The 16,302-nt window shown below is 33.6% G+C and overlaps 2 protein-coding genes across 7 annotated transcripts; both read left to right on the top strand.

The window, feature by feature from the left end:
• Positions 1–755: 755 nt before the first annotated feature.
• Positions 756–6,909, top strand: LOC126872004 (transcription factor mef2A). Of its 2 annotated transcripts, none has more exons than XM_050631453.1 (4): positions 756–897; positions 1,686–1,788; positions 1,937–2,134; positions 2,213–6,909. In XM_050631453.1, exons 2-4 carry the CDS (start codon positions 1,693–1,695, stop codon positions 3,890–3,892), a joined length of 1,974 nt encoding a protein of 657 aa, XP_050487410.1. In that variant the 5' UTR covers positions 756–897; positions 1,686–1,692; the 3' UTR covers positions 3,893–6,909. The 2 variants fall into 2 exon arrangements, with proteins under 2 accessions (XP_050487410.1, XP_050487411.1); XM_050631454.1 differs by lacking the exon at positions 756–897 and adding an exon at positions 908–1,125.
• A 1,653-nt stretch (positions 6,910–8,562) lies between these two features.
• On the top strand, positions 8,563–16,081 carry LOC126872012 (uncharacterized). Of its 5 annotated transcripts, none has more exons than XM_050631473.1 (6): positions 10,595–11,031; positions 11,492–12,315; positions 12,489–12,807; positions 13,765–13,998; positions 15,313–15,548; positions 15,616–16,081. In XM_050631473.1, exons 3-6 carry the CDS (start codon positions 12,539–12,541, stop codon positions 15,840–15,842), a joined length of 966 nt encoding a protein of 321 aa, XP_050487430.1. In that variant the 5' UTR covers positions 10,595–11,031; positions 11,492–12,315; positions 12,489–12,538; the 3' UTR covers positions 15,843–16,081. The 5 variants fall into 5 exon arrangements, with proteins under 5 accessions (XP_050487429.1, XP_050487433.1, XP_050487430.1 ...); XM_050631475.1 differs by lacking the exon at positions 10,595–11,031 and having other exon boundaries at positions 11,063–11,975; positions 12,054–12,315; XM_050631472.1 differs by lacking the exons at positions 10,595–11,031; positions 11,492–12,315 and adding an exon at positions 8,563–8,881.
• The last annotated feature ends 221 nt before the right edge of the window (positions 16,082–16,302 follow it).

Raw genomic sequence — 16,302 nt, forward strand, 5'->3', positions numbered from 1 at the left:
AGTGCAGTGGTAAATATTGCGATTTCATCTCTGGAAAACCGATAAAAATAAAAGCACGTTACGAACACAGTAAGAGATACGTGATGCGTCATCGTAAGGCGTATTTTGTGGTACATGGTAACTGAGATAAAAAATGCAATAAAAAAATTGTCGTATAAATAGAAAAGATGTATGTTCATACGTATAAGGTAATATTAAAAGATACGTGAGTACGTACCTGACTCGATGATTACCTTCCAATAGTTTCTTCCAATTGTCCCATGATGTATAACATAAGATCATTAATATAATACATAAAATAATAGAACATAACTATCACAAAAAATTCGTGTAAAAATTACACATTTCTTAATTAACAATTAATATCACCATTGTTATAAATTAAAAATACTATTATCTAAGAACCAAATTCTAAGCTGCGCGTCTGCAGCTCCCGCTAATTTCGCTACTGGAACGATTCGATTATTGATTCAAATATATCGATTACATTTCAGCTAATTTCCTTCAAATTTTACAACGCAAAATATAATCTGATCGAAAAATATTTTAACATTATATGATATACTTGATCTTTCAAGCTTTTATTTATACATAAATCAACGATAACAAAATTACATAGAATGAAATAAAAAAAATAAAAATTGAATCTAGGGATTTTTTAGGCCACTTCACACTAATGCACAAGCATGATTTCCGTTTCGGCCATCTTAGATATTTTAGTTCGTTATTTAAACACATAAAGTAGTAAAGCGCCCGTGGTCGATTCAATCGCGCAAACTCCGGAAAAATAATAAACAAAAGGAGCGATGGATCTTTTCCACCGAAGCTGCCCCATAATGTGTCGTATCGTGTCCCTGCTTGTTTAAGTGTTTATACGCGTGAAACAGCACCGCAGGGGTGAGTTTACGTAACAGAAGACTATATATCGTTATTTCAAAGTAGTGCACCATTTAAATAAACCTTCCGCTTACATTTATTGAAACATTTGCCGTATAAACTTAGAGAATTTTGAGGTTATATTGACAATCTATGATGGTCGCGTAACGAGAGGGCTCTAATGCAACGACGATATCATAGAAATTATTCGATTTCTGTATTCAAGTGATCTCACGAAATTTATACATGGTGCGTTTGATTTAAATAAATTTTTATTGTTAATATATGAATATAGAAATTCATTAGAAGCAAACTAGCATGCAATTTTTTACGCATTTGCTCCATTACATTTGTTAGTACGAATTTTCAGCCGCCCCTTCTACTGCTCCTATTTACAGTCGTATCGTAATACTTACGTGACACAATTACTGATATTCTTTAACTGATAATTTTCTTCTCCGTGCTCGTTAAACATAATAATGAACGATATAACGTTGTTTTTCTTGGCTTTTTATTTCGAACATAGAATCTCATCGTTAGCATTGTTATTAAATAAGTGTAAAATTTATAAATAAATTAAACGAGTGAAAACATTAATGATATGATATTTATTTTTACAATCTTTCTTTCTTTGAAATATTGTTTATTATTATATATATCTACCATAGGAGCTTTTAACTTGTTATTATAATTTGTTTATTAATTTGAAAGTGTTTTTTATTTATGTTATTCATTTAAGTTTATGGAATTTGTTTATGTATATATAGTAAACTACTATTTTCACTTACTTCGAATACTTTTATTTTCAGTTACAAGATGACAGAAGGTGGTGCAACTAGAATGAAGCGCAATGGCGCTCGTCTTTTTAAAAATCCTCCTCAGCCTCATATGTGTATACAAGATTTCATACAGGTATACTTAGTTAAAAGAGAACTTTACGTGTTTCAGAAACTCCCAATGATTCCAGGATTTTCTATGAAGTTTTAGCAATGCATTTATAATCATATTGAAAGTTCATCAAATTAAAATTAGTTAAAACTTTATTATTCTGTTACTTTAGGGCACTGCTGTTCCATGTTACGTAAATGTTTTATCTTGGGAAAAGATTGTGATGCCATTGAACCCTTCACAGCCTGTACGGTTTTATGGTGGAATGAGGGTTCGTCCACCACGTACAAAAACAGAAGCTGTAGTATTCGCGGTAATGGCCAATCCCGAAATTCTCCGAATTAATGGCAAAAACGCTCAAGATCCAAAGGTACTTGTAGTACACAATTGTTATACTTGAACACATTTGTGAAGAACAATTTCCTGCATGGCTCTATTTTTGCTACAGAAGCGTACCAGCTTAATAGAACATTTACTAGACTTTGTGGAAAGGATGAATACAGGCATAATTTTTATGCGACAATATACAATACTGAAAGATCGAGATATTACCGGTGAATTAAAAGAAGTTTGGAATGCAGTACAAGCGAGACGGGATTTAGAGCAACCTCCGCCACAGCAAGAAACTTGGATCGATGCGCAGCCACCTGTTCCTCAATATCCTCAATACCAAGATCATCAGCAGCAGGATTACACATCACAACCTCCACAATATCATTCAAGTGTAGCATATGGTAGGCCAATAAGTAATGAAGGTATGCATTATGAAGGCTATGGTCATCAATCTCAGAATCCAGTAATTACACAAAACGATCAGATGTACCAATCCGGGCAATTAGTACCACAACAATATCATGGAAACGTTCCTCGGATTACACCGATCGCTCCTAGAGATCGTAGAGATAACATAGTACAGAATATTCCACAGCAAAACTGCCCTGCATATCCAGCCCCACAATATCAATTTCAACAATTACCTAGACAAATGGTACCTCAATATGTAAATTCGAATGTTCATCCTAATGTCGGCCTTAATTACGGCCCAAACACAAACGCGAACGTTAATCCAGCTATGAATACAAATTTAGCAGCACCTTACCAACAATATATAGCTTATCAACAGAGAATGGACCTTGACGTGCGCAGAATGCAACCACATCAGCAACAAATGCATTTGAATCATGTGCAACCAGTTCCACAATATGAACCAGCAGCACCATACAATGCTCAAACAACTTCGTCGATTAACGTTCTTAGATTAGGTAGACCACATATGGGTGTTGCTCAGAAGAACAATGCCAGTAAGAGACAAATGAATTCTCCTACTCATTCCAAACAATCCTCTTGTACAAATTGTCAGAACAAAGACACATCCGATAATGGCACAAAACCGAAAAGTCCCGTGAAAGTCTTGCAGCGCGAGATATCATCGAATGATCGACAAGATACAAATAACCATATACTCAATGATAATAATAAAGTAGTCATAGAAAAAGGTTCGATCGAAGAAACAAACAACGTGCAAGTAACGGATTTAGATGAAGAAACTAAGAAAGTTAATGATTCTGATAGTGAAGAGTTGTCTAGAAAACCACACGATATTCACACTTCAGATTCGTCGTCGACGAACACGATAGGACGAGATACATTGAATTCTGTCGAGGAAAATACATCTGCTGTCGAAGAGAAACAACAAGAAGTAAAAAATACGGATGTTCCAAACGGGCAAAATTCATCAGATCAAAAATATCCAAAGTCAAAAGCTACTGTGATGAAAGGAAACAAACACAAAGAAAATGCGGAGAATAACAGAACGATTCGCATTAGATTCGTTTCCGACCAAAAGAACGATAGTCCAAAACGTTCTCAGACGGTTAATAACATTATCAAAAGCGTTTTCAAAATTCACCCTGGTATGTCTGGTGAAGAAACGTCAAGTAAACGAAAGAGTAATGGACAGGCGAAGAATAATGCTAAAATTAACGGCGAGAACGAGGAGATACAACCAGGATATATGATATTAAAGAAAACGGATTCAACCACTCAGGAAGAAATAGTGAGCGAGTTAGCTCAACTATCCATTCAAGACTGCAAAGATGCGACTGAAGTTGGTGCCGTGCTCTCGTGATAACCTTGTTTGTACCTAGTATCAGATACTAGCTTGCAACTAAAGAGCAATGTAAATAGATAGAAGATTAACCAATAAGAAAAAAAGAGAAAAAAAAGTCAGAACGATAACAAATGCAAAAGAGAGGGACACGAAATCACAATATATATATGAACACAGTCATACCAAAATATCAAGACGTGCTTTTGCTGACCGCCGTTTATTTTTCGACGAATCCATTCGTCTTCCTTTGCATAATTTTGAAGACGGATCATAGTGAAAAGTTTTTCAATCGTGAAGCTGAATAATTTTTCACTGAATTTAGAATATTTGCTGTGGGTATACACAGATGATGAAAGATTTTAACATAATCTATACATATATGCTAGATACAGGTGGAACTTTTAGAAGAATGATCCCCGTTAACTGTTAAATAACTTAGGAAGCGTTTATAATACGAGTTCAAACGGCAACAAGAAGTATACATTAATTACATATTTGTTTATCAAGATCCGTCAAACAATTTTGCTTCCAGTAATATCTGTTGATAGTCTTCGAGTGAAAAAATTAAACCCATGGGACATCATCAACATTTGCAGGCTGGATGCAAGAAAACAAATTTGCAACTTCCAATCTTGGATTTGAATAGATACATGTCCAGAATGATACAATTTCGAAACGATTATTACCGAGAAGAAAAGCTGATCGATACGTCTGGTATTTCAGTAACATATGTAATTTAACGTAAAATATTGAGTCGTTCCCGTAGGTTAGACCAAGAGAACAGTTTCACGATGGAACAACGGCTGGTCATCGCGTACTTACCTTTCAACCAAGCAATTAGTGGAATTATACCGGGTGGTACAGATTAGTACATGTTCGATAACAATATTGTGGATCGTAGTACGTATAGCTTTTAACAACTGAACTCAAATTCTTGTCTACGCGTTGATGCTTCCCTTGCGAGGACGTTTTTTGCCTCCTTTATTTTTCATACTCGTATGCAGGATTTCGCACTTGGAAAAGGAGATTTCGAACATTGCGTTTTTTGAGATTGAAAAAACGGGAAAATTTGTCCACCCGGTACATTCTCTGATAGTATCACTAGTATCATATATTGAAAAAGAGGAAAAGACACAGAGCTGCCAAACCTCCATAAATCATATCAAAAAAATTTGGAGGGATATTACACGAATAATTTATCGATTGACAAGCTCTTTCTCGTTGACTTGTTATTCTACCGCAATTTTTGTAGCTTGCCTAAGAGGCTTTCAATCATTCACAGAGGGAAAAAAGGACAGAAAGACAACAAAAAATGATAACGGTTCACCTTGCCAATGGTTTACACCAATAGAGATTGGACGGTCAATTAATAAACTTGACTTCGTTCATGGCATGACCGTATCATATCATACGGTGCATTAGTTCAACATCGAATTAACTACGAGGCCTCTGTAAATTCGACGTACCGTTTTGCACTCTAAACATAAAGTATCGCTGCCACGCGAAACGATATCGTCTGCTATCAATTTACTTAGCGTTATTATATACTGTCGTGCCGTGCGTTCTCCCGACGCGAATTGCATTCTTTGATATTTTATAGGAATATACCCTCCATAATTCGTTTACAGTCGATACAATAATCGAGAAACTTTTAAAATGAAACCAAAAAGCAACAAAGATATAAAAGAAGACACAGAGGATACAAACAACGTCAGCGTGTTCTGTCCATGCAACTGAGCTAATTAACTTCAATATTTTTGTCGTTCTCCTAATTTTTTCTTTTTAGATATCTAGAAAACATTTTTCTTTTTTAACTATCTAGACATTGTCCGTATGTTTTCTTTTTTAGTATATTCAAGGTGCTTCGTTAGTAAGTCTAAGATCTCAGCTCGTGATACACAAACAATAAATTTAGTCATCAATGATCATGGCACCGGTGGGAAAGGACCAATCCGCAAGACCAGGGTGCAATTAACGATTTCCAGATGTCTGGAAACAGCGTAGAATTCCTAAAACGAGCTGGCTCTCGGGTGGAAAAATGATGTGCTCGATCTCCTTTTTCTTTTTTCTTTTTTTTTTTCATCTTTTCTCTCTCTCTCTCTCTTATCGTCTTCGGTTTGTATGAACAGAAAAAATGAGGGAAACGCGATAATAATAACAACTTGACGCGTATAAACCTGTCGCGTATTAACAAATGTTTTTACGTCCGTACGCTGCGCAAATAACGTTACGAATAATATACTGAGAAACAAAACATCATGTGTACGTATAATGCAATACATATGAAAAGGTTTTTTCCTTAGTTTATACGACAGCACGAAATAAGATAAAACATTTACGGGTTTCGTGTTTAATCCAAGAGATTGCCCGATCAAATTATCTATATTTTATTATTTTTCGAAAGAAAAAAAAATGAAAAGAAATTTACATTTTATATAAATCAGCGCCGTGAATGCGTTGCTTTTTTTAAAACAATCATAAATTGCTCATTAGCAATTTATCGTAATTACTTTAGCAGTAAGTCTTAAATGCAGTCGATTGTCATTCCTGTCATTGTATTTCGTTTTACTTATTTTTTTCTCGTTTTTTCGTCTTGTTCTATCGATTCAAAAATATAATCTTTTTTTTGCATGCGATAAGAGGAGTGGATGTCAAATATGACTGAAATCGTCTTGCGGCGGATTATTTAGTTTCATTTTAAAATACTCGAACAACTGGAACATGTCGCGAAATGTTAGGTTATCGATCCGAAGATCTTATTGGTTTTATCGAATCTAATGTTTACTATCCCTTCTTATCCCGTCTCTCTTTTTGTTTCTTTCATTTTTAAACATAGTTCTGAGCGGCTTGGCCCCTTCCTTTGCCAAACATCCCCAAAGTCCCTCCTCTCATTATTGTTAATAATATGTATTCAGTATTCGTGTTATTTTAGATTCTTATTATTATTATTGTCAGATATATTCTGGTTTATTATATCATTATTACCATGAACAATGTAATCTATTATTATTCTATAATACATGGTTTTTCCAAAGCTTGCCTGTTGTTGTTTATCTACCTATAAAAACAATGTACCTTACAGAAATTATAAATGTATGAATCAAAGTAGAGTAAACATTAAGCATTTTACAAAAGAATAAATGTTTAATGTGTCATGGCTGACACGTATATAAATGCAACTTCGCGTCTTCGCAAACTCTCCATTGTTTAATATTGAACTTACTTTTGTAAATATTGATTACGCTTAATTCTTTCATCTGCATTTAAGTATAGTTACTTAAAATCAGCAAGACATATCGTAAAACATCTCCATCATTTTCGAAGTTCACATAGGAGTATTCAAAATGTGTTAGTATCTTTTTCTTTATATCTATACAATAACAAATTTATTTGTCGTGATTATTGTAAACACCGCGAACAATGATCTTTTTTATTTTGAATGATTTTTTGCACTTTCATCGTCAATTTATTTCTCAAAAAATGATAACAAATTTAATAATTTTCACATTTTTTATATACACAAATCTAAATTACGTATAAAGGACACAATTCATACAGATGGTAATTAATAGTACTGAGGTACAAGATTTACAAACCGAAGAACTTTATTATGTATGTTACGATATTTCATAATATGTAATTTGTACGTTTTCGTGGTAGTTAATAATTATTTTATGTTTCAATAGAGAACTGTATTAAGGTATCCTATTGCATCTTTAAAATGGTATCAATTATTCTTACTAGAATCATCGAGGAGTAATCGAACATATAAAGACTATAAAATATTTCATGATAGGTGTATGACAGTTCTAAGAGATGTCTATTCTTCACCTGTAGTTTAAAGCATGTGCAATACGTGTAGAACGACACAAGCAACGATGTCGAAAATACAATAGCTATCTACTTTCTCCAGCGTACGAACACCATACGAGTACTGCGTACATATACGTACAAAGTTAGAGCTGACAGAAAAGTAAAAGCAAACCACTTTCCCTTTCTCTTCGTACGAAACGCGATAAGCCGCGTTTTAACGTTTATTTTCGCAAACGAAATGAGGGAGTTTCTTGCTCTACCGATAATTTCATCCACCGGCATTTTCGCTCTATCGGTAACCACGTGATCACGAATATCGTCTACGTTTTGAATTATTTTCAGAGAAAATTAAATTAAGATACACGATTTAATTAAATAAATTTAATAATATTATTTTTAATATTTGCACCATGTATTTCTACGAAATATTAATATAATATCTAATTCAGCAGATCTAATATTTAACTTCCAACGCAATTACATAAATGAAAAAACCATCCACTCACAAAAAGAGAAACGAATATTAATAAAACGGAATGAAAACTATAAATAGCTTAAAGATTCAAAATATATTTATACAGTAGCAATATGAAATTTTAAATAAAAATTCGAATTTCGTATCGTAAAAAAGAAGAATATTTCATATTTTAATTTTTTCTTGAATAAAAAATTTTTATAATATTTCATATAAAAAAATATATTTCTTATATAAAAAAGCATTCGATATTAGACTTTTTGCATTAAGGTTGTTCATATACTCCACTTACATGTCTCCCATATACATTTAAAGAGAACGTTGCACAGCTAGGAGAAGGAAGGAACGTGCGAAAGGTAGGAGACTTACCTTTCTCCTAAGATGTACGCTAGAAACTTGTTCCTTTCATTCCCTTGCAATGCACGCAACTAGCACGATCAAGTAATGAAGACGTGACAATCTTGCAGTTCGTTCGCGGGGAATTGTGCTTACGTGACGATAAATTGGTCCGTTTGATTACCTCGTGCATGTGGGGCCGACAGTGCCGGTGAACGTGACATTTGCAGTTGAACATTGAGCAGTTTACGTATAGTGCAGTGCACCCCGCGATACATGTGGCTTAAATGAAAAAGGAGTGGTTCCGTTATTCGCGTGTACGAAAATGAGAAAGAAGATCGAGCAGGATACAAAAAACACAGAGAAACAAACGGACTTTACAGGTCAGTGGCTTTTTTCGAGAGGTGCAGTGCACCGACGATATTTTGTTTACTCTTGGTGGACCAATTTGTATACGTGTGCCAGATATTTTGCTACCATTCCTGCGAGATATAGTTCGTTTCCAAGCAGCATTATGTTTCTTGTTTCAGTCAGATAAGAATATTTACGCAGTGTCGATCTCTTTTTTTGCAGAATTGGAAACCTCGAATTTCATAAGTTTAAAATCTTATAGATGGAACCGTTGTGAGATGCAGAGATAGTTTTAAATATATAATTATTTAATGTAATATAGGTAGCAGTATGAAGGTTAAGTTAGCGTAATTCTTTGACTTTAAAGTGGAAATTTACTGTCTCCAAAGTTTTCGTCATGTTTAAATGTAGATACAGTTACATAATTTTGGTTCGTGACCAAAATTATTTGTATATAGATTTATAGAATCATTATTATTATTAGTTCGCTCATGTAAAGGTCGCGTGATATTTTATCGAGATTATTTAAAGAATTTCAGAGGTGAAAGATCGTGATTATTAGATTATAGATGATTTCCTATATTTTTAAGAGAAAGAGTAAGCGCTCGGACAAAAAAGAAAAAAGTTTATCTTACATCGTTGGCCTCTTTTGTCTCTATGAAGGACGCGTAAATACATATACAGGAAGGTTTCGTAATTCCTGACAAATCCAATTTATGATTTTTCTATTGATTGTGAGACTATACCATAGCTGATATAATAGTTTTTTTCTGTGATATAACCATTTTTTTTCCTCCGATTATTGAAGGTTTTGTACTAAATATCAGAGATGTTACGTATTTAAATTATGAAATAAAATTTGGAACGATTCCATTAAATAATTATTAAAGATTATTATTATTACTATAATTATTACTTATTATATTATTATACTAGTTTACTATCATATTCTTTATTTATTCATTTGTCTACAAGATAAATAATAAGAAAAAAATAATATCTTGGCAATATCTGTGCATAGATCATCAATAAAGGTGTAGTCATTTAAAGTAAAGTAGTTAGAATAAAAAAAAAGAAAAGATCAATAGAAATATTAAATTCGGAAAATTCAAAGATTATTTCTATTTGAATTTATATATGAATTTATAACTAACTTTCGAACTAATTATTGCCTATAATAATATTTAAAGACTGGATAGATATTTCGTCACTATGAATGTCCAACGAAATCGATTTGATAACTTACCGTTAATGTAGAATATTAGCTATGACCAAACGTCACTTAACACGTTCCGCGTTTTCTCGGAGGATTGCACGTTCCTTCTAAACATGCAGTAATTGACGAAAGTGCGAATAGAAACGGACGTCCTCGACTTACTTCTCTCGGTTGCTTAACTATGAATGCAATACATGTGCAACACGCGAGAAAATAACTGAATTCTAATTCTTCTACGTTTTCATTGTTCAAATATTCAACCAAAGTTGTTAAAATAGAAACAGAAACGATTAACTGTTAACTAGAGAATATATCGAAGCAATTCGATAGTTCGGTGAAAGCAATTGTTTTCGCAATGTGCCGGTGACATAACCTCGATGATCTAACTTTCTACATACTATGCACGAGTAGAAAATCGAATTTATAAAGTAATGATAAAGTAATAATAATAAATAATAAAATAAATAATAAGAGAAATAAGATATGACGAGATAATTTTCTTTTAAAAAGATAAAATAAATTTTGTTAGACGATTAATATCGAGTATTGTCTATCGTATTGTAAATCGAACAAATGTCTATCATTCGATTAGACTGGACTGTATTTTGAAGTCTGAACAAGTTGACAATTGCAAATTATGTCTTCGATGTTTCGCAACCTCTTATAATAGCTCCTTCGTGATCAATCAGACGGAAGTAGCTTTTATGCATTATGTCATTCTGGAAGTATCTCTAGTTTGTAAATCGATAGCTATTAGAAAATATTACTCCATAGAAATACAATATTTTTAGTTATATAATTAATTGAAAAATTACATACGAAAGGATTTGGAACTAATTACAAAATTAGATAAAAGAACTGTGATCCTTTGTTTTATCCTTTTATCCTTTATGGTTACAACCATGTGTGATAAAATGTGTGTTAAAAAGCGATAAAAACTAACCTGTAACAGGAGTATTGGTGTTCGTAAGTATTAAGCATTATAGAATTATTTACTTACTTCAAGAGTTCTTTATCCTCGCGTTATTTAATTACATACGAAACTATGAGTCAGATAAAGCAGGTTATTCTAATTCTAAACGAAGAGAAACACTACCATGATTAATTCAAACAGAGGTATCTAATTCTAGACACCAATTATCATCGTATTTAATTATAGTACATTATATTTTACCGCTTACTACTTTTATAAAATACAAATCGACTAAAATACCTATACTTAAATACTTATTAGATCCGAATGTTAAAATTTGGCCATAAAATGACCGATCTATTATAGATTTGATCATAGGACGATCTTGAACACTCTCGAACAACCTTCAATTTACTTTATATGATATGTATCTAGATGGCCATGTGGTAATCATTAGAAATCCTTGCATGGCATGATTGCGTACATTAACTGAATTCGATTCGTCTATTTCAGTTCAATTGAAGATTGTATTTGAACGGAATTTGTATTTTTAAAAGGTGAAAGGTTCGAAAGTATGGGAATTACTGGAATAATCCATTATGGTTCAATGAATTCGATAGTGACCTAATGATAATGGGCCTAATATAAGCAAGCACACCGTATTCGATTACGCCTCATTATGGGCATCTATCGATCTTCTTTATTCCTGTCACGTCCGCTGCACAGATGTACCCACTTTCGATGGCTCTGAATACCAAATGAATTCCGTCATATCGAATCGTAAGATCACCCACACGATCTACGTTCTATGTGCGTGCGTTTGTTTTACGAAATCGGTCCGTTGTAAGTTTTTTGTCAAACAATGATCGAATCACGAAACAACTTCATTTCTACGAAGATTTGTTGCCACTCGTAATACGGTAGAACTGGTATTTATCAGACTCGATACGAGTTTGTTGCAAGCAGTCCGTTACAGAGGATGACATAGGATTTAATGGTATTTTAGGATACTTCGGTAGTTAATTTATTTTAGTTAATCGGATTTTGGAAATTTCAGTTTCCTGGAATTTTCTAGATTTTAGAATCATCGAAAGATTCTCGGAATCGTCTAGGTTCTGAGGATATCGAGGACTTCAGAAGAATTTAAAGATGGTGAGTCTCAAGGACTTTCAAGAGTTTAGAATGTTCCTATAGTATGTATAGTATGTGTATTAATACGCGTATTAGGAATTCGAGGCCAGAAATTCAGCACCTAACAGAAAGATTCAAGAATCAAAATCCATGAGCAAAATTCTTGGTTCTGCCTTTTGAACTCCAGACCTTTATTTTTCAGTCCGGTATAGCAAATATTCTACATTTCTTTATTATCGTTTATATAACTAATTTTTTAAGACATTCTCCTACAACAAGTTATAAATTTAAAACGCTGAAAAGTATTTCGATGGATGAAAGTGAAAAGAACGTTTTATTGTTGAAATGACAAATGTCATGAGCCTGTGTCTGCATTTAGATGTGGAATCGAAGCTGCGAACGCTCCTCAAAGATGGAGCAAGCACTTTCATGGACTTTGAATGGCTACAACCAGAATTACCGTGGTTCTTCGACGAAGAAAAGTTTCGCCTCGGACAGCAGATGTTTTATAACAACGCTTTCACCATGATGATTGCCAAACTATGTGGATTATTATCTTTATTCGCTGTACCGTCGATCAAGGACGTTTTAATATTCACCAGACGGAGTGGTACACCGTGTGCTGCCTTTCGCAGATACGTATCCACCATTCTACATAATTGGGTTTGGTATGGGAAAAGAGCTGGCATAGAAAAAGAGTAAGTACACCTAACAATGGTTACTTAAAGATCATACGAGAGTAGCATAAATATTTTTTTCTCATTTTAAAAACACTTTTCAGCAATTGCAGAAACAAAAAGCTGGTTTTTAACTGGGCAGCAATTTATCTACCAAAGAAGTTTTAATTTATTCATATAAGATACCCCGAACAGTGTGAACAAATTTTCAAAAATGATAAACGAAAAGTAAATCGTTTTCCTGCGAACCAGTAACTTACTAATCCAATTCCTCGGAAACGCGAGGCGCGTTAAGAATACCGTTTTCTTTAAATAAGTTTCTATTCTTATCATTTGTCGCTATTTATAACAGTAACACTTCCAACGCGTATCGACCGTTGTTTATTATTAAATTGACGCTATGAAACATCTATAGTAACGTATTCAACATCGTATCGAAACGTTGATTTTTTTACGAATTCTGACAAAGTGTCCTGTGTACGAAAATATGGATGAGGGGAGAATCCATCGGGTACTCGTCGTTCATTGACATTCAAGGAATCATCGAACGCGTGCAGTGTCGGTATTTTAATCGATTTATCTTGCCGGATATATATTCCTGTGTAGATGAGCGAACGGAATAATTTCGTGTCTGGGAAAGTCCAAGATATACAACACGAGTATCATACATATTTTTTCAATAAAACCCAACCATATAACATATATGCGTATAGAATAGAATAGTAGAGCATCAAATGGAAGATTCGATCGTAAGATTCGACTTAAATCGACCGTAACGTAAGCGTAAATAAGAGAAAATAAAAAAAAAAGAGAAATAAAGAGAAAAATTAAACGATTTAAACTAAGTAGATTTGTTTGGTATGAAATATTAAAAAAGATTGCTAGATCGGTAAATTGAAGACGAATTAAACACAAATTTTGAGTTCATTCTGAATAAGATCTTTTATAAGAGTAATTTTTCTCTTTCTCGTTTTGCAGATTTCTCGAATCGCTGAAAATCGTACGGAAAAAACACTGCGTAGCGTTTCGAAGAAGTTCAGAGGCGGGGCTGAACAGAGTCTCGCAACTGGATATGGCATTGGCTCAATTTGGATTCATGGGTTTCACCCTCCTGGCTGGTGACTATCTTGGGGTGAATAACAGTTCCGAGGAACTGGAAGGACTGATTCACTTCTGGCGAGTTATTGGCAACATGCTGGGCATGGAAGACAAGTTTGTAACCCAAACACGAATACTTCTTTCTTTTCAAAATCTTAACATTAATTTCAATTAAAATTTGTTTTCCAAAGTAACGAAGAGAATTTATGTCAGTTCAACATTTAATAGCTATAGTAGTAAGAATAGAAATGGTTGGAATGTAGATATTTATGCGAACTTATAATTACATACAAATTTACAGAGAAATGGATGTAAATAAAAATGTTCGTTTCACTAAATTATATTTATATTTCACAATTATATTGTAAAGAACACTTTGCCTATTTTGTATATTTTTATATACATATTACATACACTTTTAAAAATTTTAAATTTTCCATAAATGCGTAAATTTAGTAATAAATTATGAATTTTTGAAGTGGATGTGAAAAGGGTAAAGAATTTTCTGTGTAAATAATAAAGAGAATGTTCTACAAAAGTAATAGAGCTAAGATCTTCTACATGTATAAGTAATAAGGATAGAGCCCTAGAATCAAAAAAGGAATTAGTAAAGGAGTGTATAAAGGAAAGAGAGAGAGAGAGAATGGGGGAATGGTCAGGAAAGGAAAAGAGCAAGAAAGAGAAGGAAGGGACTAGAAGAGGTGAGAAAAGGAGGGACGCAGATAGAAACAGGAGAGGAGCTAGAAAGAATGACAGCAGACCAAAAATTTATAGAAGAAAGAAGAAAGAGAGAAACAGAAGAGAGGGGGAAAAGGATAAGGAAATCCAAGTATAATATACACTACAGAAACATAGCCAAAGAAAAATTACCAAAGTCCTTAGAAGGGAGAATGAAATGGAAGGACAGAAGAATACTGGCAAGGTTCAGATGCGGAGACGAGACCAAAGCAAGGGAATACTGGAAAGAAGAGGGGAGAAAAAGGATGCAGACTATGCAGAAGGAAAGAAGAAGACCTAAAACATGTAATAGAAGAATGTGAAATAACGGGAGGACCAAAGGACATAGGAAAAACGCTAAACGAGACTGGAGAAGGTTTAGCAGAACTGAAAGCAATAATAGGGAAGTGAAGGGCAAACGACAAGAAGGAGGCACAGCAAGGAGGCTAAAGACCAAAGTTGCAATAGCTTTTAGTCATTAGTTGCTAATTTATAGTTCCTAATTTTTAGTTTTTAGAGGTAGAATAAGAAAGGTAGTGCAATAGAATAGAGTGGAAAAGAGGGGAGGTAGACATATAAGAAGAGAAATAGACATAAGAGATGTAAAACCGAAAGTTCGTCCAAAGCCGAAAGGCACGGACTAAGCAATAATAATAATAAGTAATAAAGATAGAATTTTCTATGTAAATAATTAAATACATCTATCCATAGGTACAATCTTTGCACCGGAAGCGTGGAAGAGACACGGGCTCTTTGCAGACGACTTCTGGACGAGGTTTTCCTCCCCTCACTCGCCAGTGGTAGCAAAGATTTCGAAGAGATGAGTCGTATTTTAATAGAATCCCTATGGCCGGTGAATCCTTATATGGATTCGAGTGCTTTCATTGAATTCACATTCATTCTAGCCTCCACTGCCGCCACGAATAATAATCACTCGTTAAAAATAGGTAAATCTCCTACTTATACAGACGTAAATTGAACTTAGTGTATATGCAAAAAAGATAATATTTTTAGATTCATCAAGGATGTCGTGGTACGGTAGATTTATCTTGAATGTTCAACTAATTACACACAAATACCTATTACCAACTACGTATTGGTGGTCCAGATTCTTCAGGGCGTTCTTCAACAGCCAAATGCGGTTGGCCATCTATTTAACGGAAAATTTACCGTTTCTGGCGTTCTGGAGTTATGGTATAAAACACTCTTACGTCAATATATACAAATACCGCGTCATCTGACCTTAAATGTGGTAATTGTCTTATAAAATAATCAAAGAGTAACGATTACCTTTTTCGTCGAAAGTGTACATAATCTGACGTAAAATGATTCTACAAACGTATAATGTATTCTTAATAACTTATAATCATTGCAGTATATGTATTTAGGATATGCTTTGCAGTATTTTTAGACTCGTAACATGTTCGCAAGCTCTACTGCGATTCTCGGATTTTTATGTTTTCGTTTTATTCTTTTTTTTTTAACAAACAATAAGATTTTGAAAATCTTGAGAGAAATTGTAGTAGATAATGAAGATATTACTTCCCTGTAATTTAAGAAATTTGTTAGTAACAAGAAACAGAGTCGTGTCTAATATGAACCAAAATATCTAACAGTTAAGGTCAATTTAAGTCAAAGCTCAATTTAGAAAATAAGCGATATATAATAATAAGATTAAATAGCGCTGTGTAATTCTTTCGG

This window comes from Bombus huntii, chromosome 12, assembly GCF_024542735.1.
Source record: "Bombus huntii isolate Logan2020A chromosome 12, iyBomHunt1.1, whole genome shotgun sequence".
Taxonomy (NCBI): Eukaryota; Metazoa; Arthropoda; class Insecta; order Hymenoptera; family Apidae; genus Bombus; species Bombus huntii.